Source organism: Ctenopharyngodon idella, chromosome 24 (genome assembly GCF_019924925.1).
Source record: "Ctenopharyngodon idella isolate HZGC_01 chromosome 24, HZGC01, whole genome shotgun sequence".
Classification (NCBI taxonomy): domain Eukaryota; kingdom Metazoa; phylum Chordata; class Actinopteri; order Cypriniformes; family Xenocyprididae; genus Ctenopharyngodon; species Ctenopharyngodon idella.
In genome coordinates, this window is record NC_067243.1 from 1,648,996 (window position 1) to 1,673,447 (window position 24,452).

The 24,452-nt window shown below is 38.2% G+C and overlaps 1 protein-coding gene across 14 annotated transcripts in view; it reads right to left on the bottom strand.

Moving 5' to 3' along the window:
* Window positions 1-24,452, bottom strand: part of LOC127507398 (NACHT, LRR and PYD domains-containing protein 12-like) — a 94,659-nt gene that overhangs the window by 9,069 nt on the left and 61,138 nt on the right. For 12 of the 14 annotated variants that reach the window (XM_051884475.1, XM_051884472.1, XM_051884474.1 and 9 more), the window contains 4 exons: window positions 20,144-21,938; window positions 19,605-19,778; window positions 18,980-19,141; window positions 15,980-16,026 (listed from right to left, as the gene is read on the bottom strand). In XM_051884475.1, coding sequence (XP_051740435.1) covers window positions 15,980-16,026; window positions 18,980-19,141; window positions 19,605-19,778; window positions 20,144-21,938 — 2,178 coding nt within the window. Of the gene's footprint in view, window positions 1-8,538; window positions 8,720-15,979; window positions 16,027-18,979; window positions 19,142-19,604; window positions 19,779-20,143; window positions 21,939-22,132; window positions 22,284-24,452 lie in introns of those variants that run through there. The other 2 variants (XR_007928339.1, XM_051884482.1) reach the window with 2 other exon arrangements.

The window sequence follows — 24,452 nt, forward strand, 5'->3', positions numbered from 1 at the left end:
AAAGGTGGCAGATTTAGCATCTGAGAACTTGAAAAAGACCCCATCAGCACAAGCCTATGGGGAACTTTGCAGAGCAGCTCTAGCTAAAGTAATACTGTTCAACCCAAGACGTGGAGGAAAAAAACGTCCTTGAAAGGGACACAGCTCCCCTCCATGCGGATGTTGCTGCTGGCCTAACAAAGTTTGAACAAAAACTTTGTGCACGTTTTAGTCGGGTGGAAATTAGGGGTAAATGGGGGCCAAAAGTTGCAGCGTTGCTATCGCCAGATATGGTTGATGCCTTAACACACCTCATAAGGTGAAGGAAAGAGTGTGGAGTTCCAGAAGAAAACTCATTCCCCTTTGGGAGACCAAATTGTTTGACTCCATATCGAGGATAAGATTGTCTGAGGAATTACACCAATGAGTGTGGTGCAAAAAAAACCTGAATTCCTCAGATCAACACAACTGCGAAAGCATGTGGCAACTCTGGCTCAGGTGTTAAACTTAAAAAATCACGAGCTCGACCAAGCTGCTGACTTTCTGGGCTGACTTTCTGAGAGCACTATCGACTTCCAGAGGCCACAACACCGTTAGCCAAGATATCAAAACTGGTACTTGAAATGGAGAAAGGCTCCCTTGCAAATCTTCAGGGGAAAACACTAGAGGAAACAGAAATCGAAGGTATGCAGGATAATCCCTTACATGCAGACCTTCAGATCTTTCACAGGTGTAATATTCATCAAATTTCATTGATCATTATGTGTCATTTGCAATGTAAACTCATTTGATGCTTTTTTTGTCAGATAACTTGGACTTTACTGATTCAGAGCAAAGTGAAGACAGTGATGCTGAGGAGACATACCCACAGACAATAACAGAAATGGGTAAAAGCACACAAATATACAAAGATCAAAACATTAAATTCAACATGTGACATCTACCATATAGTGCACCAGATCTTATACAGTAGTTTCAACTTTAGTGCTTTCAGTTTTAACTGTTTTTGTTTGTGATGCAGATATCTTTCTAGAGATTTGCAGTTTCATCTTAATGTAGAACAGTTTGTTTTTGTGTGTGAATGTCTGAACCTGACACCAGAGCTGAGCTCTACTGTTCATACCACAGGAACGAAGAGAGCTGGGAATCAGAGTATCTTCCGGTCATTCGTTTATTGATTCAATATTGAAATCAGAAAAATGAGAGAACCACACTTTTTCGTTTTTTATTTAAAAAAATAAAATAAAATTGGCTTGATTTTTAATTTTTTCTTTCTGGGGTTGGAAACAAATAATCAGTTTAAATATATTCGATCTCTACATGTGGGCGGGAATGAAACGCCTCTTTCCGCTGATTGGTCAACCAGACATCAAACCATGCCATCATCAGTTGTTCATTTTTTTTTTTTTTTTTTTTTTTTTTTTTTTTGTGGAAGTAAATGAAAGAAATTAATACTTTTATTCAGCAAGATTGCATTAAATTGATCACAAGTGACAGTAAAAACATTTATAATGCTGCAGAAGCTTTCTATTTCAGATCAGTGCTGTTCTTTTGAACATTCTATTCATCAAATAATTCTGAAAAGAATTCTACACAATTCTTGAGCAGCAAATCATCATATTAGAATGATTTCTGAAGGATCATGTGACACTGAAGACTGGAGTAATGATGCTGAAAATTCAGCTTTGATCACAGGAATAAATTACACTTTACTATATATTCACATAGAAAACAGATGATTTACATTGTAAATATTTCACAATTTTACTGTTTTTACTGTATTTTGGATCAAATAAATGAAGTCTTGGTGAGCAGAAGAGACTTCTTTTAATAATAATAAATCTTACTGTTCTAATAATTTTGGCCACACTGTATCTGGGAAAAGAAATTATCACTACAACTTCTGAAAGTGACCAGAAGTGTTTTAGCATTACTTAAAAAGTAATGTCACAAATCTGACAATGTCATTTTAACATCAATGTAAACAAAAATGAAAACATTTTATGCCAGTATTTAAATACCAAAAACTCTTTGCTCGAAAATATATAGTTATATCAACCTAAATCAGAACATCAGGAACATCCAGGAAAACAACAACAACACCTGAAACTAGGGCTGGACGATTAGTTATTTTTGTTATTTTATCTTTGTTATTAAACTACAAACAATAGGACAAATTATTACTTGAAATAGCATTGAAGTAAGAAACAATACAGACACTGAATGATCAAATGGTTTTCGAGGTCTCGACGAGGAACCGCTTCTCCCCTCTTCGCGAGGCGGAACGCGACGCCGTAGTCATCGGTGACTCTATCGTTCGTCACATCCACACTACCTCAGCTAAAGGTAAGGTGCGTCACTGTTTTCCTGGTGCTCGTGTTCTTGATGTCTCTGCGCAGGTTCCCGCGATCCTGAATGGCGCTGAGAGCATCGGAGCTGTTGTTCTGCACGTGGGGGTGAACGACACCAGGCTGCGGCAGACGGAGGTGCTGAAGCAGGACTTCAGGAGCCTGATCGAGACGGTACGAGCCACATCGCCCGCGACGAGGATCATCGTGTCCGGACCGCTTCCGACGTACCGACGAGGACATGAAAGGTTCAGTAGATTATTTGCTTTAAATGAATGGTTAATGTCTTGGTGTACTGAACAGAAGCTGCTCTTTATAAATAATTGGAATCTTTTCTGGGAGCGACCTAGGCTCTTCCGTGCTGATGGCCTGCACCCCAGCAGAATCGGAGCTGATCTTCTGTCGGAGAACATCTCCAAGACGCTTCGCACCGTATGACTAGTAAGTCAAACCTCAAATCACAGTCTGTGTTCTGCCCACTTAATTGATAGAAATGTGAGTGTCGTACAGTCTATAGAAACTGTGTCTATTCCCCGAATAGTGAGGTTCAACTATAAAAATAAAGGATCTAGAAAAAATCTGATCGTGATCAAACCAAAAACTCGCAAAATTACTGAACAAAAACAATTTCTAAAGCTAAGGCTACTAAACATTAGATCGCTGACACCTAAGGCGGTTATTATAAATGAAATGATCACAGATAATAGTCTTGATGTAATTTGCCTTACTGAAACATGGCTTAAACCAAATGATTATTTCGGTCTTAATGAGTCCTGTCCACCTGGCTACTGTTATAAAAACAAGTCCCGTCCGGTTGGCCGTGGCGGTGGCGTTGCAACAATCTATAGAGATATTCTTAATGTTACCCAGAAAACAAACTACATGTTTAATTCATTTGAAGTTCTCGTGCTAAACGTTACACTCTCAGATATAAGTAAAAAGTCACTACTATCTCTTGCTTTGGCTACCGTTTATAGACCTCCAGGGCCTTATGTTGATTTCCTAAAAGAGTTTGCAGACTTTCTCTCAGACCGATTGGTCAACGTTGATAAAGCGCTGATTGTTGGAGATTTTAACATTCATGTAGACAATACAAATGATGCGTTAGGGGCTGCGTTTACAGATTTACTAAACTCGTTTGGGGTCAAACAGAACATCACTGGACCCACTCACCGTCTTAATCATACACTAGATTTAATTATATCACATGGAATCAATCCTACCGATATAGAAATTCTACCGCAAAGTGATGATATCACTGATCATTACCTTGTAACATGCGTACTGCATACTGCTGATATTTGTCAAATTGCGCCACGATATCGACTAGGTAGAACACTTCTCCCGACAACTACAGATAAATTCACAAATAACCTGCCTGATCTGTCTCAGCTGCTCATTGTACCCAAACACACAAATGATCTCGAGAAAATGACTAGCAGTATGTGCACCACTTTCACTAGTACATTAGATACTGTTGCACCGATGAGATTAAAAAAGGTTAGAGAGAAAAATACTGTACCATGGTACAACAGTATTACTCACGCTATCAAGAGAGAAACTCATAATCTAGAACGCAATTGGAGACAAACTCGTTTAGAGGTCTTCAGAATCACGTGGAAAGACAGCTCGTCCCGTTATAGAAAGACTCTAAAAGCAGCCAGGGCAGAGCATCTCCGCAAACTCATAGAAAATAACCAAAACAATCCAAGGTTCTTGTTTAGTACAGTGGCTAGATTAACAAATAAACAGACATCACCAGAACAAAACATTTCATTGTTTTTTCATTGTATCAGACCGTCACAATTTTGTTTATTTAAATGGGGAAAAATCTAAGATAACGATAGTAAATTATGGAGTGCCGCAAGGATCTGTGTTAGGCCCTCTGCTATTTTCAATATACATGCTACCACTTGGTGATATTATAAGAAGACATGGAATTAGTTTCCACTGCTATGCCGATGATACTCAGTTATATATTTCAACACAACCAGATGAAATCTCTAAATTATCCAATCTGACAGAGTGTGTTAAAGAAGTAAAACATTGGATGACCAGTAATTTTCTTCTATTAAATTCAGATAAGACTGAAGTATTACTTATTGGGCCAAAAACCTGTACACAGAATCTCTCAGACTACAATCTGCATTTAGAAGGATGTACTGTTACTCCATCCTCGACAGTTAAAGACCTGGGTGTTATATTAGACAGCAACTTGTCCTTTGAAAATCATATTTCATATGTTACAAAAACAGCCTTCTTCCACCTCAGAAACATTGCTAAGATACGGAATATGTTATCCGTTTCTGATGCAGAAAAGTTAGTTCATGCTTTCATGACGTCTAGACTAGATTACTGTAATGCATTACTAGCTGGTTGCCCTGCTTCCTCAATAAACAAGCTACAATTGGTACAAAATGCAGCTGCTAGAGTTCTTACCAGGTCAAGAAAATATGATCATATAACACCAATTTTATCATCTCTTCACTGGTTACCTATTAAGTTCCGTATCGATTATAAAGTACTGCTAATGACCTATAAGGCTCTAAATGGTTTTGCTCCTGCATACTTAACCGATCTTCTATCGCCCTACAATCCTTCACGCTCTTTAAGATCACAAAACTCTGGACTTCTGGTTGTACCTAGGATAGCTAAGTCCACTAAAAGAAGGAGAGTGTTTTCACATTTGGCTCCTAAACTCTGGAATAGCCTTCCTGATAATGTTCGGGACTCAGACTCGCTCACCCAGTTTAAATCTAGATTAAAGACGCATCTCTTTAGCCAAGCGTTCACATAATGCATCTCATATCAGATCAATTGCACATGACTATCTTTGCTTAATGTTATGAACAGCAGCTACGCTAATTATTCTCCATTTGCTTTTCTGTTTTATCTCGGGACGCCTGTCCTGAGGTGACTAGAGAGTACATCAGCTTCAGTTTGGATCCAGCCTCTTAAGAAGACCTCAGATGACCAACACTTTTGAAGAGATGGCGCCAACTCCTGCGAGGACTTCAGATGACGCAACATCTGGATCAACGTGAACATTCCCAAATTTCTATATATCCTAATTATTGTTAATATGTAATTCATTATTTCCAGGAGCTCATTGCTTCTACCTTCAATTAAATTGCTAACAGTGATTGTAAATTAAATTGCCTAAATTATTACATCGTTAGCTAACTGCATTCTCTAAATTGTAATGTTGACATCATAGCAATGACAGACGCCCTGGGAGCGCGAGCGCTTGGGAAAGAAGTTACGTCCCAAATGACGCACTATACCATGCACTTTATACACTATAGTTGCGTCCCAAATGACACACTATGCACTTATACACTATGTACATATGCACTATGTACTCATCCATGTAGTGTATGAATTTTATAAGCTTATTTTGTCATTAATCATCGGAGTCTGATCCCCCCCCTCCTCCTCAGAAATGTAATTAAAGCTGCAACAGTTGAGTGCATGAAGTGTCCAACATTCCACACTTCGTTTTTTCCGTTCATTTAGTGCATCGTTCGGGTATTTAAAGTGCACTTTTTCTTTTTGGAATTTTCTGTGTGAACGCACTACTCACACTACTTAAAAACGTCATAGAATAGTGCATAAGTACGAGAAGTGGGACGCACCGGAGAAAGCGATATGTGAACGGCCCCTCTGACAGCCTCTCCCAACTCAAACATCTCAAACACAGCTCGTACAGGGGCTTGAGAAACCATGTCTCAACATGTAGAAGTAGACTATATTAAAAGACAAGACAATAAATAATGTCAACATATGAGGAATACTTTTAGCTGTTTTGCTACGAGTAAGCAGTTAGTAGGCAACACTAGATATATTTAGACATCTTTTGTTTCAATCGGAGTGAATTCATTCAATGAATCTGAACGTATGTTCACATGAACACTAAATAAAGTGATCGGGTTAATGTGTGCGCGTTTGTCACAAGCTTCAAATCAGAATTGATTTTTTTTTTTTTTTTTTTTTTTAAAGAATCGTAAGGCAAGAGCTGACTTTTTTTGTTACTTTTATTTATCCATATAGCTGCCTGTTACCATGCCAGGTTATTTCCAAATATGTGATAATTTTTTTTTTATTTTAGGTTATTATTTTTTTTAATCGATTGGTGCTGTTGGTTAATGTTGTAACTGCAGTTTTGTCTTGTTCTTATCTCGTTCTAGATTTACTTGAATTGATATTGTCACGTAATATTGTTAGATTAAATAACGTAATTTGAACTTGCCATACCTTGACTTTTAGTGAATTGACGCCACTGAGGGACGGTCCAGTTTCCCTCCCAAATTAAGGCAGTTGAAAAACATGGGATGATGCGAATTATTCTGGCCCACCCACTTTCTGCCTCCGCCACTGGTCTGCTCATTATAATGTTATGAATATATATGACATTCCCAATCATAGTTATTAACAGGGGCGGACTGGGGCAAAAAAGTGGCCCTGGACTCTCCAGCACAAAGCGGCCCATCACACGGTCCACAACACACCTCACCGTAAAACCCACCAATGTTTTTACACCACTTAATAACATAAAATATAAATGCTATTTGTACAGAAATATAAATGCTTTTATTATTATTATTATTATTATTATTATTATTATTATTATTGAAATGCTTATCATTAATATTAATGAATGACTGGCATACTTCTTTACGTTATAATTTGTCTTTCCTGGTGCACATGGCAAATAGTGAATAATTTAAAAAAAAATTCAAATCTCTTTTCCATACAGGAAGTTTAATATCACTAAAGTTCAATACCTGCCATTAAACCATCCATAACAATGCTCTGGTTTGGTCTTAGAATATAGTGCAGAATGTTTTATGGTGCATTTCTAGTGTTTGTCCTTTCAGGGGCTTCGGTCATTTTATGGAATACAGGTCCAGTTGTGGAAAAAAGTGTAAAAATTCTTATGTTTATGAAAAAATACATCATATTAGAATGATTTCTGAAGGATCACATGACTGAAGACTGGAGTAATGATGCTGAAAACTCAGCTTTGATCACAGGAATAAATTATATTTTACAATAAATTCACATAGAAAACATCTATTTGAAATTTTATAAATATTTTATAATATTTTTTTAATTGTATTTTTGATCAAATAAATTCAGCCTTCCTCTTTCAAAAACATTAAGTCTTAATTCAAACTTTTGATCTCCAGTGTGTAAAATAATGCATGTGAACTAATTAGCAAATTAGCCTATATTTTTATTTTAGATACTTTCCTAACACGGGACATAGGCTACTTGAATATGAAATAGGCTATTACCATGTTTTAGTGTAAATTTAAGAATGATATTTTGAGTTTTATGAATAATTTTCAGATGATTGTGAAATTAGAAATCCTGACAACAGACAGGCTACACAAACATTCACTCTTATCTGACATGCTGAAAACTATAGGCTACGTTAATGTTTCTTTGTTCATTGTGTGAGAATAACATGGCATTAAAATATGAAATTCAAAAAGGCCAGAAGTAGTTGCATCTCTGGAATGAATGTACTTTGTTTTATCGTAAACAGTCTGTAAATATTGCTGTATGTTATTGTCTCGTCATGTTCAGCTGCTTATCTTACCTCGGCTCGCATTCTTCAAGCATTAATAAGTGCCGCGCTGCTCTGTTTCTGTGGACAGTAAATCCCGCCTCCTTCGATTTGATTGGATATCTCAAATATTTTGACATTGACGAGCGTTTTTAGACACTAAACTAGGGATGGGCGATACCACTTATTTTGTTTTCGATACGATACTTTCAAGGCCAAAATCGCCGATATCGATACGATACCTCTCATCTGAATTTAAGCTATTAAATTATTAATAATTTAAGTCCTTAAATTATTGAATTACTAAGAGTACAATGGGTAATGGTACCTACTTCATATTATATTTGAAAGGTAATTTAACATTCAATTTGCCTTAATTGCAATTTATTAGATTATATTTTTGTTTACACATGGTTAAAATGTTTATTTGTAGTGGTAACCATGGAAATCTACAAATACTATAGGCTCAGCTGAACTATGGTCACTGTAGTAATGGTTCAGTTTCATAAGGGACTGCCATTGACAGACTGTTGCACCCATAATCCTGTTCCTGTTCCTGTTTGTGGACTTCAGTTCGGCTTTCAACACCATAATCCCGGATACCCTCCTGAATAAACTGACCCAGCTCTCTGTACCCACCTCCATCTGTCAGTGGATCACCAGCTTCCTGACAGACAGGCAGCAGCTAGTGAGGCTGGGAAAACTCTCATCCAGCACCCGCTCCATCAGCACCGGCGCCCCTCAGGGCTGTGTCCTCTCCCCACTGCTCTTCTCCCTGTACACCAATGACTGCACCTCTAAAGACCCCTCTGTCAAGCTCCTGAAGTTCACAGACGACACCACATTTAAAGGTGTGTTTGATTATGATTTGACTTTTTTAACTTTAGTTAGTGTGTAATGTTGCTGTTTGAGCACAAACAACATCTGCAAAGTTACGACACTCAAAGTTCAGTGCAAAGGGAGATATTTTCTTTTACAGAAATCGCTGTACAACAAACTACAACAAACAGCTGATAGGAACTACAACAAGCTTCTTCCTGGGTTAGTGACATAATTAATTTACATAAACCCCGCCCCTGAGAACACACAACAAAGGGGGCGGGGCCATGTTGGGCTGCTTTAGAGAAGAGGAAGAGTTGTTGTAGTAGAGTGTTGTTGACATGCCGTCATTTTACGCCGGACTGCTTCACAAACGAGGGTCAATTCAACACTGGATTTGCACAAAAGATTAACATGACGGCACATGCTAGTGGATGAGTTGAATCAACTCCACAGCAACTACATAAACGTATCCGCTAACCATTCAGAAACGTCTAAAAGTTGTAACTGTGGACAGTAAATCCCGCCTCCTTCGATTTGATTGGATATCGCAAACATTTTGACATTGACGAGCGTTTTTAGACACTAAACGGATTAGTTTTGGCTCAAGTGGCCGTGCGAGCAATTCGTCTGGGCTGATATAGACTACGAAAATTTACTATAATCATTCTTAATTACTTTGCAACGGGCCGGCCCACCAGGAAAACTCCCGGTACTCCCGATGGCCAGTCCGCCCCTGCTTACAGGATAAACAAATAGGCCTAGGCTATGCATTTATTTATATTATGAAAAGAAAGTTGATCAAAGACTGCGTCACTTTTCAGTTTTCATCTTGAACAGTTGCGGATCATGAGTGAACGTGATCATCCTTTCCTCTTTACTACTGTACAGAACAAAATAAACAAATAAACATGAATGAAAATCAGAAAATATGTTGGAAGATACAGTAGCTTACCGGAATCTGTATCACGTCTTAATCAGTTCAATCAGTGTTGCAGACAATCACGTAACATTATACCTCAGAAAAGCCATTCGTTGACCATAAACTTAATAGTCAGCAAGAAAAATAACTCTAGAGGGGAGCATTTTGCTAAATATATGCAATGTATTACATAATTTCTTTTTTTACTGTTCTTTAATATTTAATGTATGTTTGAATGAATCCATAAAGTTCATGACAGCCACCATTTAAAACACATCGAACTGGATATAATTATTATAAGTATTATAACTTTATTATTATAAAATGTACTTAAACTGGGTGCTCGCCTGTGTGTTATCAAACGCATGTTTCCATTAATTCTGGACTCTGAACTCGCGCTCTGCTGCCACACTGGAGCGCACTCGCCACCAACTGGACAGGGGTGGGAATTACAGTTATATCAGCCTCAGTGTCATCTGTCAGAATGACGGACGGCCTTCAGAAAATTATTGGTTAATGTGACCTCTGGTCCCGCCAAAGATTAATGTTCATTTAATGTAACGATATCTGCCATTCTGCAGTAGCCGGCTGCTTTAAAATGTGTAAGCGCTCTGTGAAGAGTGTTGCTATTTACAACATATTTCTGCAGCGCTGAGCTTTGTAGCTAATCAGAGACATTTGTGTTGAGCACGTGAACACAGTGGCCAATCAGAATCGTTAGTCCATATGCGCTCAACACCACTTAAATTGGCTGAGTTTTTGCTTAGCCCGAGTGCTGCACATTGAATCCTTTCATTATAACCAACAAAGTATAAGGTAGCACTTTACAATAAGGTTCATTAGTTAACATTTAACTACATTAGTTAACATGAACTAATAATGAACTGCACTTATACAGCATTTATTAATCTTTGTTAAAGGCACAGTATGTTTTTTTTTTTTTTTTTTTTTTTTTTTTTTTTCACCGCTAGGGGGCGCTAAACTCTTCAAAACTATATCAAAGGTGTAGATTGATGCAGTGAATGAGTGGAATCATGAACCTGTCGTCATTTCAATGGATCTAATCATGTTTATGGGGAAATAATGTTTATGAATGAGTGAACGCATTCATGTTTTTAACATGACTGTGGTATGAAGCGGGGCGTGGCCGAGAATCGCGGGCTAATGAGAGACAGATATCAGTGCCACACGCCAGTCCCAGAGGATATAAAGGAATGAGGACATTTCATTCTACCGAACTACTCACAAAGCTGAAATACTGCTCATACAGCTCAGTTTATTTGATGAATTAAACCAGTGAGGTAACTCAGCACTGTTTCTCTTGATCTCATGTTACACTATCATACTAAACTGCATTTGAAAGTTGTAATGTTGTTCTGTGTATTAGTTTGTTGGTTGTATGAGACTAACAGTAAGCTAGATCTACATTACAATATCATACTGATGATATTCTAACATTTCATCGTGTTGAGCTACATAACATTGATTAGTCTTATGTAGCCTACATTTGCTTACCTTGTCTAATAATGTGCAAGAGCGCCGTCTCTGTCAAGTCAAAGTTTGTCGGAAAGCTCTCGCTATCTCGGAAACGCCACGCCGATATTGATCCTCGTTTTATTTCTCCTTTTGTCCCAAAGTTTGCTTGCCATGGTCATAATGTTTGAACGAAACAACAACAGCATGTCGCTACACGTTACGCAGCTGTCCCATCTGTTGCCATGGTTACTATGCAGCACAAGGAAACCAGCGCTAACTGTGCCTGAGCACGGAACAGCTGCTACTTGTGTGTGTGCTAATGTCATCATTATGACGGCAAACATCTTTATTACTGCTTTGATAGTACACTTATCAATTAATGTAATTAATTCAGGTGTATTTGGGTTTATAACGGGTCTGATTCTCACCTTATTGATGATCAGGAATTGTAGTTTGTGAGTAAAGCTGCAAATTCCTCCATTAAAGGAACACTCCACTTTTTTTGAAAATAGGCTCATTTTCCAACTCCCCTAGAGCTGAACAGTTGAGTTTTACTGTTTTCTAATCCATTCAGCCGATCTCCGGGTCTGGCGGTACCACTTTTAGCATAGCTTAGCATAGTTCATTGAATCTGATTAGTTCCTTGATCATTACGCCGGAATGAGAGTATAGTTTCTAGCCATATCGGCCTAGAAAATCACAACTTTTCATTTTCCGTTGGTCTTAGTACATGAGGTAACTACAGAAGAGTCAAGTTTTAAATAGGAAAAATATCGAAACTCTTTGGTCATTTTTGAGCAAGATGCTAACGGTCTAATCAGATTCAATGAACTATGCTAAGCTATGCTAAAAGTGGTACCGCCAGACCCGGAGATCGGCTGAATGGATTCGAAAATGGTAAAACTCAACTTTTTAACTCTAGGGGAGTTGGAAAATGAGCCTATTTTCAAAAAAAGTGGAGTGTTCCTTTAACGTCAGCTGCCTTTGTATTAATCCTCTGATACATGCTTTTGAAAATCACTGCACGGCATAAATTATAAATATTTTAGCGAAAGTGCATTTCCTCCTGTTTTCTTCCATTCATAAAGTTGCATCGTATATGACGTAAGCGTGCTCCGGCCCAGAACGTTAGTTGCAGTGTGAGTGCGGGCCAGCGGGGGAGTGAGGAGGGGGGACAATCGCGCTCGCGCTTGGTTCAAGGCAACCGTGCCTAGTGTGAGTACACCCAAAAATTGTGAATTTCTCTAAATTTACAAATTCTTGTAAACATTTAGGATAATGTAATTTCTGAACAGAATATATAACACTGTGCAAGTGTTTTTTGGATAATTGAATATAAAAATCTTACATATTGTGCCTTTAATGCTAATTTCAACATTTACTAATACATTATTAAAGTCTTGTTAGCATTAGTTAATGCACTGTGAACTAACATGAACAAACAATGAACAACTGTATTTTCATTAACTAATGTTAACAAAGATTAACAAATACAGTAACAAATGTATCGCTCATGGTTAGTTCATGTTAGTTAATATATTAACTAATGTTTAATTTATGAATCTTATTGTAAAGTGCTACCAAATATAAACACAATGCAAATAAGAGATCAATAGCACAACGTAGACCGACACCTTCATTTATTATAACTGAAGTTTTGGCAGAAGTGCAGCGTTGTGTTTCTCGTGTTGACTAATACAGCAGCGATCTTTGCTTTCTGTAGGCCTTTATAATGAATATTTTTCATGCTGCTAACTACACTGCGTAGTTTCTGGATTGACAAATGTATTTAAATGTGTGATTAAATCCAATTGACCGTGATAACCATAGCATTGGACGGAACAAAATAATCTCTTCATTAAGTATTGGGGTGTAAACGCTATAAATAACGGATCTCCTACTTTTGCTATATAATGTATTACTTTGTTCATTTTATTACTAACTCTTCAAACTGGTCACTCAGTGACTTTTTACTTTTAAATGTACAGATTTTTTTAAATATAAATGAGTTCAAAGCTCTTTGTTTTATTATCTGTCCTGACAGTGTTCATTCTTTAATTCATGAATAGGATATGTTGATATTTCGTTTCTCTGCATTTATTGTGGATTTACTGTCAGTACTGAACTCACAGTTCACATGGGTACGGTATTTTGTACTGTGGATGACAGTGTTCGTCCACCACCACCGAAGATCATTTTAGACCCAGGAAAAACCCTGTAATGTGAAATAGTTTTAATTTGATGTTTTCAGTTGACAGTCATCAATCAGTGTTAATGGAGTCAAGTTTCTGTGCTGCTTCATTTGGATCCTCTCTGAATCCTTTCTCTGCAGTAGAATGTTTTCTTGAGAAAAATATTATTTTTTTCTGAAATAAAAAGCTACATTAGAAATGTCTATACTGTCACTTTTGGTCAATTTAATGCAAAACAAACAAACAAACAAAAAAACCCACTGATAATAATTGTAAAAAAAAAAAAAAAAAAAAAAAAAAGGCCACACACAGGTTATATTCACGTGCCTTAGTTCCCCTTGTAATACACTAAAGTTGACTCAAAGGCAGCATCCATTCAGCGAGCCAATCAGCGCTCCGGGCAGGACGTGCAGGTCAACGGTCCCGCCCACTGAACTGAGTCATACCGAGCGGGAAAACGGACGGATGCTAGCTGTACTGTAGCGATTTATATCTTTGCTAAAGTTGTGTGCGTGCCTATAAAGTGAGTAACAGTCTGTTCATACATTGTTTTCTACATTGGTTGTGAACGTTGAACTGCCCCGAGTGTTTATAAGTTAATGTATGTGAGTGACAAAGACGAACTAGCGTGTAAAGATGTTTGTGTGTATATTTACATACTAGTTTCCTCACATACATCACTGTTATGTTTATAAGCCAAATTCTAGGTGACATTTGATCATCATATGGTTTATTTAATATATTTATTTAATATGTATCCCTGAGAGTTAGAGCGCTCTTTTGGTGCATGCGCACTAATATTTTAGACAGAGCGGCTCCATCTCTGTCCTCGCGCTGAGAGGTGTCGAATTTCAGCTGCTCAATATTAGTAATTTCTAGCAGCGCATCTTTTCATATAATGGCACATTTGTTTTTCTATTTGATTGTTTAATCACTGTATTTGGTGTATTCTTTGTACAGAAATTGTACTGTTATTATGTTTGTTGCGACCACTGTTATTTGTTATTGTTCTTTGCACTTATATATTTTTCTTATAGCTTTGTTTTGTAGAAAACCACACACATACATGCAAACCAGCCAATAAATGTGGTGACAATAAATGGGTTATTCCCGCATACCTGACCATCTGTGATAAAGTCTCTTACCGGACGCTCCGTAGTGGATTTATCAACCGGCAAATTCACATAAACCAAGAAGAGCTACCAGTAGCCATTCAGTTTTACAATAATCATAAATGTTTCTTGAGCATCAAATCATCATATTAGAATGATTTCTGAAGGATCATGTGACACTGAAGACTGGAGTAATGATGCTGAAAATTCAGCTTTGATCACAGGAATAAATTACACTTTTGAATATATTCAAATAGAAAACAGCTATTTTAAATTGTAATAATATTTCACAATATTACTGTCATGTGTTTAGTTATGTTCTGTTTGTCACATGTCCTCCTTTGTTCAGTTTTTCCCGCCATTATTTAGTTCCTATGGTTACCCTCATTTGAGTTCATTTGTCCCAGCTGTGTCTTGTTAATTAAGTCTCATTTGGTCCTTGTTTGCCCTGTATATATTCCCTGTGCTCCCCCTTTGTCTTTGTCGGTTCTCGTTTATGTTAGGCTGTGTGTATTTTGATTTCCTGAGTTTTGTTATTAGAGACATTTCCATTGAAGCTCCTTCGTCCGCGTGTTTCACACAACCAACTCCTGACAATTACTGTTTTTGCTGTGTTTGGATCAAATAAATGAAGCCTTGGTGAGCAGAAGAGACTTCTTTTAAAAACATTAAAAAAATCTTACTGTTCAAAAACTTTTGACCGGTAGTGTATAACACACTCTCACATGTTTATTTTTTAGTATTTTTGGGAGGAGTAAAATTGACACATGTGGTTTCAACAACCAAATGCATTTAGACTTGTTCAGTTTTGTCTGGAATGCGTCCCAGACCTCCTCCTGAAGTGATTTGAGCGAATGCGTTTCGGAGGGCATTTACACCTGATCTTTTCACGATCGGATAGCTATCCCATCAGAGAAAACACATGAAGTGACCAGGTGTACACAGGTTTTACAGAAACACAGTTTGTGCCCTTATCAAATCACACAAGACGATAATTAAGTAAGTCTGTAGTCTGTTGAGCTGCATGTTTCAGAGTGAAGAGCACACTTTGCTCACTCCATCAGCTTGTTTTCCACTGAATGCAGTGAACTCCATCTCTGCACGTGCCTTGAGTTTAACATTCATTTGGGAACACAACGAGCACCAGTTACGCTCAATTTTCACATTCGCATTATATCCAACATTTTTGTGGACAGTTTATTACAGTATTATTATTATTATTATTATTATTTATTTATTTATTTATTACCTGATTTGTAATAAGGTGTGTTTATAAACCTGTTTTCACTGAAACTGCCGAATTCTGCCAATATAACAGCTTAAGTGAAGACATTAAGACAGAAGTATTGTAACATCCTATTGTAAAATGATATACTCTTTATAAAACATTAATTTTTCGTTTACAGTAGTAGTATTTTACCGTCTTAGAATTAATTCTAATAATGGTGATCTAAAAGTATCATAGTTTTTATTATTTTTATTTATTATTAAACCGCATCATTTGTCAGTATGACAGATACTCTGTGTGTGTGTGTGTGTGTGCGTGCGAGTAGACATACATTTGTGTAGTCCTGCTGTTATCCTGAACTCTCCCCCATGATCCACACTAGAAAACACACACAGTGATACAGTTAGTCAGTAAACACACTCTCTCTCTCATTCACTCACACAAAACAATTTTAATTGTGGAAAATTGTAAGGTTAAGTATATTACCAACCAAATACAGAACTGTTACGGACACAGCTTGTTCCAATAGGCGATTTATTACAAAAAGAATATAAACATAATTGTGGAAGGAAAATCAGCCGGGAGCAAAACAAAACGCCACATAAATCCCGCTGCCCAGATATGGCAACAAGGCCTCTTATCCCAAACTCATACACGGTCCACAGGTGCAGGAAATCAGTTCTACCAGAAAGACTCTGGAGTCAAGAGAACGTTTCAATAAGATTTATTTAACAGTATGCAAATTTGTAACATAAAGATGAAATGATAAATGATGGGGGTATGTGACAAGCAGGGCAGAGCAAGAGCTGTGAGGGAACGGCACGAGGCCGGTGGCGTGATTGTAAAGGAGCGTCACCTGCGCCTTTCTCACGGAGGAGCTCCGGAAGCATAAAGGCAGGAGCGACGACAGTGAAGGACGAGAGAGGACCAGACCTGGATTTATGTTATGTTTTTATTGTGTTAGTGTATGGCAGTCATCCGTGAGGGACGGCCGCCATTTTACTTTTGTTTTGTATTTGTATATTTTGTATTAAAGTGTGTTTGCCGGATCCCGCCTCCTTCTTCCCACATAAATGAACTGCGTTACACACACCTTCAGGGGTCTAGTGGAGTCCATGCCTCGACGGGGCAGGGCTGTTTTGGCAGCAAAAGGTGGACCAACACAATATTAGGAAGGTGGTCATAATGTTATGCCTGATCAGAGTAGTTTCGTATGTGTGTGAGTGTGTATGAGTGTGTGTCCGGCAGCAGCATCTCTAATAGGGTAGCTTAACTGTTTAAAGAACAGTGACATTACTATCTCATTACTGAGAAACTGAGTATGTACACGTGCCACCTGTTTTCATCAGGTAGCTTCGAATCTTCACGAATCTTGTGTTTCGAATCAGAGGTTCGGAGCGTGAATCAAAAAGTCACATGAACCATTGAAATTTCAAAACACTTATGACATAACAAAGCCTTGTTTACTAAAATCACATGACTTTAACGCTCCAAACCTTTGATTCGAAACATAAGATTTGTGAAGATTCAAAGCTTCTTGAAGCAGTGTTTCGAAATCGCCCATCACAAGATATTGTTGAATAAAGTCGTTTTTTTTTTGTTTTTTTTTTTTGCACACAAAAAGTATTCTTGTCGCTTTATAATGTTAAGGTTGAACCACCGCAGTCACATGACCTGATTTAAATATGTCTTTAGTAGCTTTCTGGGCATTGTAAGTGTTAATTGTCTTGCTGGCAATGCAGGCCTCACTGAGCCATTGGATTTTATCAAAAATATCTTAATTTGTGTTCCGAAGATGAATGAAGGTCCTGCGGGTGTGGAACGACATGAGGGGGAGTAATATATTTTTGGGTGAACTGACCCTTTAATTTTCACTTTCAATGCCCAGAAAGGTAGTAAAGACATATTTAAAACAGTTCATGTGACAACAGTGATTCAACCTTAATGTTATGAAGCGACGAGAATACTTTTTGTGTGACAAAAAAAACAAAATAACGACTTTATTCAACAATTTCATTCATGAGAGCACCACGACGCATGCGTGTGGTGATGAGGCAGGAGCTGGCATTCTGACATAAGACCCGGAAACGCAGGACTGTATTTACAGAGGAAGACGTACGCTCAACATAAAACATTCATAACTATGTCTGCAGATTTCGACACAGAGGATGAATTGCATTGATTTGCACAACCTTACTTGTTCGAATAAAGAATATACGGAGAACAAACTAAAAGAGATGGAAGAGGCTGCAACACAACCACAGCCACAAGCTTCTGAAAGACAGAGAGCAATGGAGAGCTGGTGGTGTAGATGTCATCAGTGCCAAGCGATACCTACTGAACAGGAGAGTGTACCGCATCAATTGTGATATTGTCATGCCACAGCTTGAAAGTTTGGATAATTCATGTAATGAAACGACACGTGTCTCGTATCACCACACACGTGTCGTGGTGCTCTCGTGAATGCGCGTCGGAGACTGATATGGAAGAGAGAAAATTGCTGAATAAAGTCATTTTGTTTTTTGGCACATACAAAGTATTCTCGTCACTTCATAAATTTAAGGTTGAACCACTGCAGTCACATGGACTGTTTTAAATATGTCTTTACTACCTTTCTGGGCATTGAAAGTGTAAATTAACTTGCTGTCAATGCAGGCCTCACTGACCCATCGGATTTCATCAACAATATCTTAATTTGTGTTCTGAAGATGAACGAAGGTCTTACAGATGTGGAACGACATGAGGGTGAGTAATAAATGACAGAATTTTCATTTTTTGGTGAACTAACCCTTTAATTCTGTAAAGCCCTTGTACAGCTGTGTTGTGTACTGCCTGGATGAAAGTTACCATTGAGTTAGGAACAAATAAACTTCCTTTGGATGAAGCTGATTGGATCCTGTGTTTTGACCAACACCGCTTGAGGAAAGCTAGATATTGGACATCACTTACTACAGTCCCTTTTTCAGGCATACTACATAAATTGTGAAACTATTTTACTGATGAAGTCGTGGGGAAGCACTGACACATTTCTGTGCATGTGTATGTTTGAATGTGTGTGTGTTAGTGTGTGTCTGTATTGCATTTGTGTTCGTTTGTATTGGACATAGAGCAGGAAAAATCATGCTCTAATTTAGTTGAGACCTGCCTGGAACTACTTTAGCTCTGCCTTTACTTGACAATATTTGAGCACCTTAGAAAGTTTGTCAAACAATCAGAATAAAGCATTCGACAGCTCTGTAGTATAACTGCAGCTAAACCTCTGATTATTCTCAGTAAGAACTTTTGTAAATGTATGAAAGAAATAAAGTCAACCTCTTCCTGCTCAACATACTTAAGTTTATCCAGTGTGCAGTTTTGATGGTTGAATTTATCAATGAATGAATCTCCTGGGTGATTGTAGCTCAGGTCCAGCTCTTTCAGGTGTGAGGGGTTCAAACTCAGAGCTGAAGACACATAACCACAGCCTTCCTCTGTCACCATACAGCCAGACAACCTACAAACACACACAGCAACAGTCCACATGACATTAGTTTGACAATCAGATCAGTATCACACACTGACCTGTGCAGTTTGTATGCTGTTATTTTCTGTAGATTCAGTCATAAAAGTAACAAAAGTGTCTGTGGAAATGTACCAAAGTATTCATTCACTTTTCTAAACATGTACAGCAGTGGAGCGTGCGCCATTCACAATAGCAACTTTTGATTCCATCCGCTGAACCAGTCATTTTATATGGCGATCAATCATCTGTGTTGGGCTTGTTCAGACGGTGACAAGTCAAGAATCTGAAGAACGATTCAAGCACATCCATATTTGTACGAGTACAAGTATATGAGCTTGGTATCGGGCCCGATCTATTTCCATTGACTATTTCCATTACATCGAGAACAAATGTCACATTCGGTGATAATCATTTATTGTGATAGCATTTTGTTAATTATTTTAAAACCATTTACCTCAGTATCTCCAGCTGACAGTTTGGACTTTTTAGTCCATCAGAAAGAAGCTTCACTCCTGAATCCTGTAGGTCATTGTTACTCAGGTCCAGCTCTCTCAGGAAGGAGTTTGAGGATTGTAGAACTGATGACAAACTCTCACAACACTGAGCAGTGAGATTACAGCATTGTAGCCTGTGTAGCGAACAAAACAATCAGTGATATCAATGCTTATTAGGTAGTGTTTATAATCTAGAGCATAGATAACTTGGAAAAACCTTTGACTGTAGCGATGTAAGCAAAGCTAAAACAATTTTCATAAAACATCAAACCTGTATTTTCAGTTTCTTTAATTTATGATACAATTAAGAATAATAAATTGGGTAAAACTCAGGTTCAACTTGTCTGATGGTGGAGACACTTTGGCATTTAATATCATCACACACATTGATACATTTATTTTTCTGAACTGTCTAGGCCAACAAGTCATCCACGTAAAAAGAAGTCCCAATTACAAAAGACCAACAGTGTATATAAATGAATGTAAAGAAGACTCTTACAGTGCTTTTCTTGTGTTTTTGATCACTGGCAGCAGTCTTATCACTGCTTCATCAGATCTTCTGTATTTCTGCAGTTCAAACTTCTCTTGAGTCTCTTCTGACATCAGGAGCATAAACACCAGACCAGACCACTGAGCAGAGGAGAGATTCTGTGCTGAAAGATTTCCTGAGCTCAGATTCTTCTGGATTTCCTCCACAAAGTCATCTTTCATTTCATTTAGACAGTGGAAGAGATTGATGGTCCTCTCCACTGATTTCTCCTTCTCTATTTTCTTTTTGATATAGTCAACAGTGTTTTCCATGTTCTCTATTTTGAGTTCCAGTCCTGGCACTAATTCCTTCAGGTCACTCTGATTGGACTCCAGAGAGAGACCCAGGAAGAACCGGAGGAAAAGGTCCAGGTGTCCGTTCTTGCTTTGTAAAGCCTTGTTGATCGCACCCTTATGAAGCTGAAACAGTGTCTTTCTGGACAGTGTCCATGTCAGTTTTTCCCTCAGGGATTGAAATAGTAGCTTTGTTTTCTCATCTTTGCTAATCAAAAACACATAGAGAGCAGCAAGGAATTCCTGGATGCTGAGATGTACGAAGCTGTAAACATTTCTTGCTGAAACCGCTTTTTCCTCCTGAAAGATCTGAGTGCATAACCCAGAGAACACCGACCCTTCACTGACATCTAGTCCACATTCCTCCAGATCTTCTTTGTAGAAAATCAGGTTTCTTTTCTCCAGCTGTTTGAAGGCCAGTTTCCCAAGCTTCAGAATAATCTGATCAAAAGACCTGGCATTGGCCTCAGGTTCAGGATCATCACTGTATTTTGCTATCATCTGTTGCTGCTGAGTAAGTAAGAAGTTTGTGTACATCCCTGTGAGAGTTGTGGGTGTTTTGTCATTGCTCTCTCGAGCCAGTAGAGGCTGAAGAACAGTGAGAGAGATCCAGCAGAAGACGGGGATGTGGCACATGATGTACAGGCTCCTGGATTTCCTGATGTGACGGATGATGTTTCCAGCAACCTCAGGACTGCTGTTTTTGTTGAAGTATTGCTCTTTCTGCTCATCATTAAATCCTCGCACTTCAGTCACCTGATCAATGTAGTTTCGGGGTATCAGACTGCCTGCTGCTGGTCTGGTTGTGATCCAGATGAGAGCAGAAGGAACCAGTTGTCTCTTGATCAGGCTTGTAACTATCTTACCCACTGTTGTTTTTTTGTGAACATCTGTAAATCCGTCATTCTTTTTAAAGTTCAAAGGGAAGCGACATTCATCCAGCCCATCAAAGATGAACATGATTTTACCGTCACCATCAGGAAGAGAGGCCAGTTCTTTAGGATAACTAAAGTATTCGTGAAGCAGTCCCATTAGACTGCAGTTTTTTGTGTTCAAATTTAGCTGACGGAATGGAAGAGGAAATATTAATGCAATATCCTGATTTTCTGTTCCTTCAGCCCAGTCAAGGATGAATTTATTGACAGAGACTGTTTTTCCTACCCCTGCGATGCCCATCGTCAGCACTCTTCTGTTTCGTCGACCGTTATAGACTTTAAAAATGTTATTGCACTGGATTGGTGTGTCCTTGGCATCAAATTGTTTGAATTCGATCTGTCTCACCTCGTGCTCACTCACTATTCCTCCAGTCTCATTCTCCACCACATATAGATCAGTGTAAATATTGTTCAGGTATTTCTGATGACCCGTCTGAGAATTACCAACCAATATTCGTTCATACTCCTGTTTTAATTTGTTCTTCAGTCTGCGGCTGATCTCATGAAGAGCAGCTTTACTGTCCTCTGCAGTTGAGCCTTTGAGAAAGAGGGAAAATGTCAGCAAAAAGTTATCAGTTTTTAAATAAAATAATAAAAACTTAACGTAAATTCTAATCTAGTCCGTCATTCCTATTAAAATGATAACTACCACACATTAGTGGTGGGATCAATGCATCGCGATTCTCTGTCCAATGATTCTGGATAGATTCTGAGCTTAAGTTTTTACCCACAGATGCGCGATGATGGTGCGTGTGCTTTATGCATGAGCGTGAAGCTCAACTTCCATAGGAATGAACTGAATACGCTCCCTCTGCTCCACGAGTCTGCGCCAGTGGACACACACTGTCAGAAGCACCCGTATTCTGCTTGTTTCCATCTCCTCACACACACACACACACACACACACACACACACACACACACCACTCGAACCTTCATAAAATAATCTTTTGCCCGCCGGTAGGCTTATTTTCCTTATAAATGCTATACGAAGGCATCATTTATGTTGTTTGGAATGCTGTGGGCAAACAGCAGTAAAGATGAGAAAGAGAAAATCACTCACAGATCTTGAACAGAAAATGTTCAGATACTGAAACTTAAATACTGAAAGCACTCTTTTTTTATTGCTTGTAACATTTCGTTGTTCTTCTTTATTATTTAGGCTACTTTTATGTTTTGAAGCTGTTTATATATTTAAAAATCTTAACATACAATTTTATTAATTTAATTTTAACTTGTAATTATTTAAAAAGTACTTATATTGCATATGCAATTAAATAAAATGTAAGATTAAGAAAATAAGTAATAAGTAAAAAGTAGATCAAGAATCATTTAGGAATCAGATTGTGACTCTCAGAATCAGAATCGGATCAGATCGTGATGTGTGTAAAGATTCCCACCCCTACCGCAAATGTGTGTTAAATTTAGTTCTTTTTCATGGCTTACTGCGCTTGAGTGGTTTAAAATCACTTGATTTTAATCCACATGGCTGAAAAACGATAAGCTTTTGTGAGGGCACAGCACTACAATGTCACGTGAGTGTAACCCTGATAGATAACCACAACATCTCTACTGATTGACAAATTTCTATAGTTTATCGTGTCTGTGGGTATATTTCACACCCCTAACACCTTGGTTTCAATTTAAAAGTCTTTAAAAAAAATTCTAATTCCTTCCACAGCATTTAGTGGATTGTCTCCATTAGACAATCATGATCAGCCATTAAGTTATTGAAAGCTTTGTGATATATCACACCATTGACAGCTAGCACACAATCAGGACATGAGGCTGTATTTTCAGCATGTTTTGTCCTGCTTAAATGAACCTTTACATGTGTGATTGCAATCATGCCTTGAGGATAACAAATCATTTTGCTGACAGTGCCACCTACTGGTCAACCTTAATAATCAATTTTATCACCGTATAAAAAGTTTTGATTCAAGGCACAATATGTAAGATTTATGGATCGAAATATCCAAAAACCACTAGAATAGTGTTATGTATTTTGTTGACTTACATCACTTACATTATCCCAGATGTTTCCAAGAATGTTTAAATCCAAAGAAATTTTAACCAGGATGTGGACCATGTCCGTGCGTCGCCTATCAATGTAATCAATCAATGTATCAATGTAATGTTGTAACATTTTCATCACACTAAAATGTATCTAATATGATAAACAGGGCTGTGTTACCCCACATACGCTTGACCGGACGAAGCGCAAGCAGTGACTGTGACATAAGGGGCCGTTCACATATCGCGTCTTTTGCACGCGCAAATTCGTTATTTCAAATGTAGGCGTGTGGCAAGTGCGCTCATAATAGAAGCGATGCAGTGCGGCACGCTCGTTTTTTCCAAGCACGCCTATGCCGCAGCGAGATGAAAACATCTCAACTTTTCAGAATGCCGCAAGCGCACCGCAGGTCATGTGACAAGAACCAACCAATCAGCTTCAGCTTTTCTGTAACAACAGTGAAAGCTCAGCCGAGCAGCTGATCATAGCTGTACAGGGTGGTTTTTATGTCTCATCTCCATAAATATGTCTAGTAGTAGAGCTAAAGCAAGGGCTAGAAATCAATTTATCCTTTGCTGATACTTCCTCGTCATCATGGAGAGCACAGTTCATGGTTGCATAGCAACGACAGACGCCACGGGAGCGCAAGTGCTTGTGGAAAGGCTTGTGAAATGCAGCGCGGCTGCACGCGTTTTAAGACACGATATGTGAACGGCCCCTAAGAAAAGTTCAGCTGCTCTCGAGACGTGTGTTGTGCTCTGTTACGCTCCCACAGCACTCGCCCTGCTCTGCTTCATACTACAGTAACGTTAATAATCTTATCCATGAACATGATTTCTGCCCAAGTCCCGTCTCGATTCTTTTCCACCAGCTGTGACGTGAAGACAACATCTCCCATGACTCCGCACTCAATTCTTTGAAAAGGCGACCTCTAGCGGCTAAAAAGTGAATATTGTGCCTTTAAAACTTTTAGACCACTGTAAACTATTTGTGAAATCACCATTAGAGACACTAATATTCTATTTATTTGTATAAGAT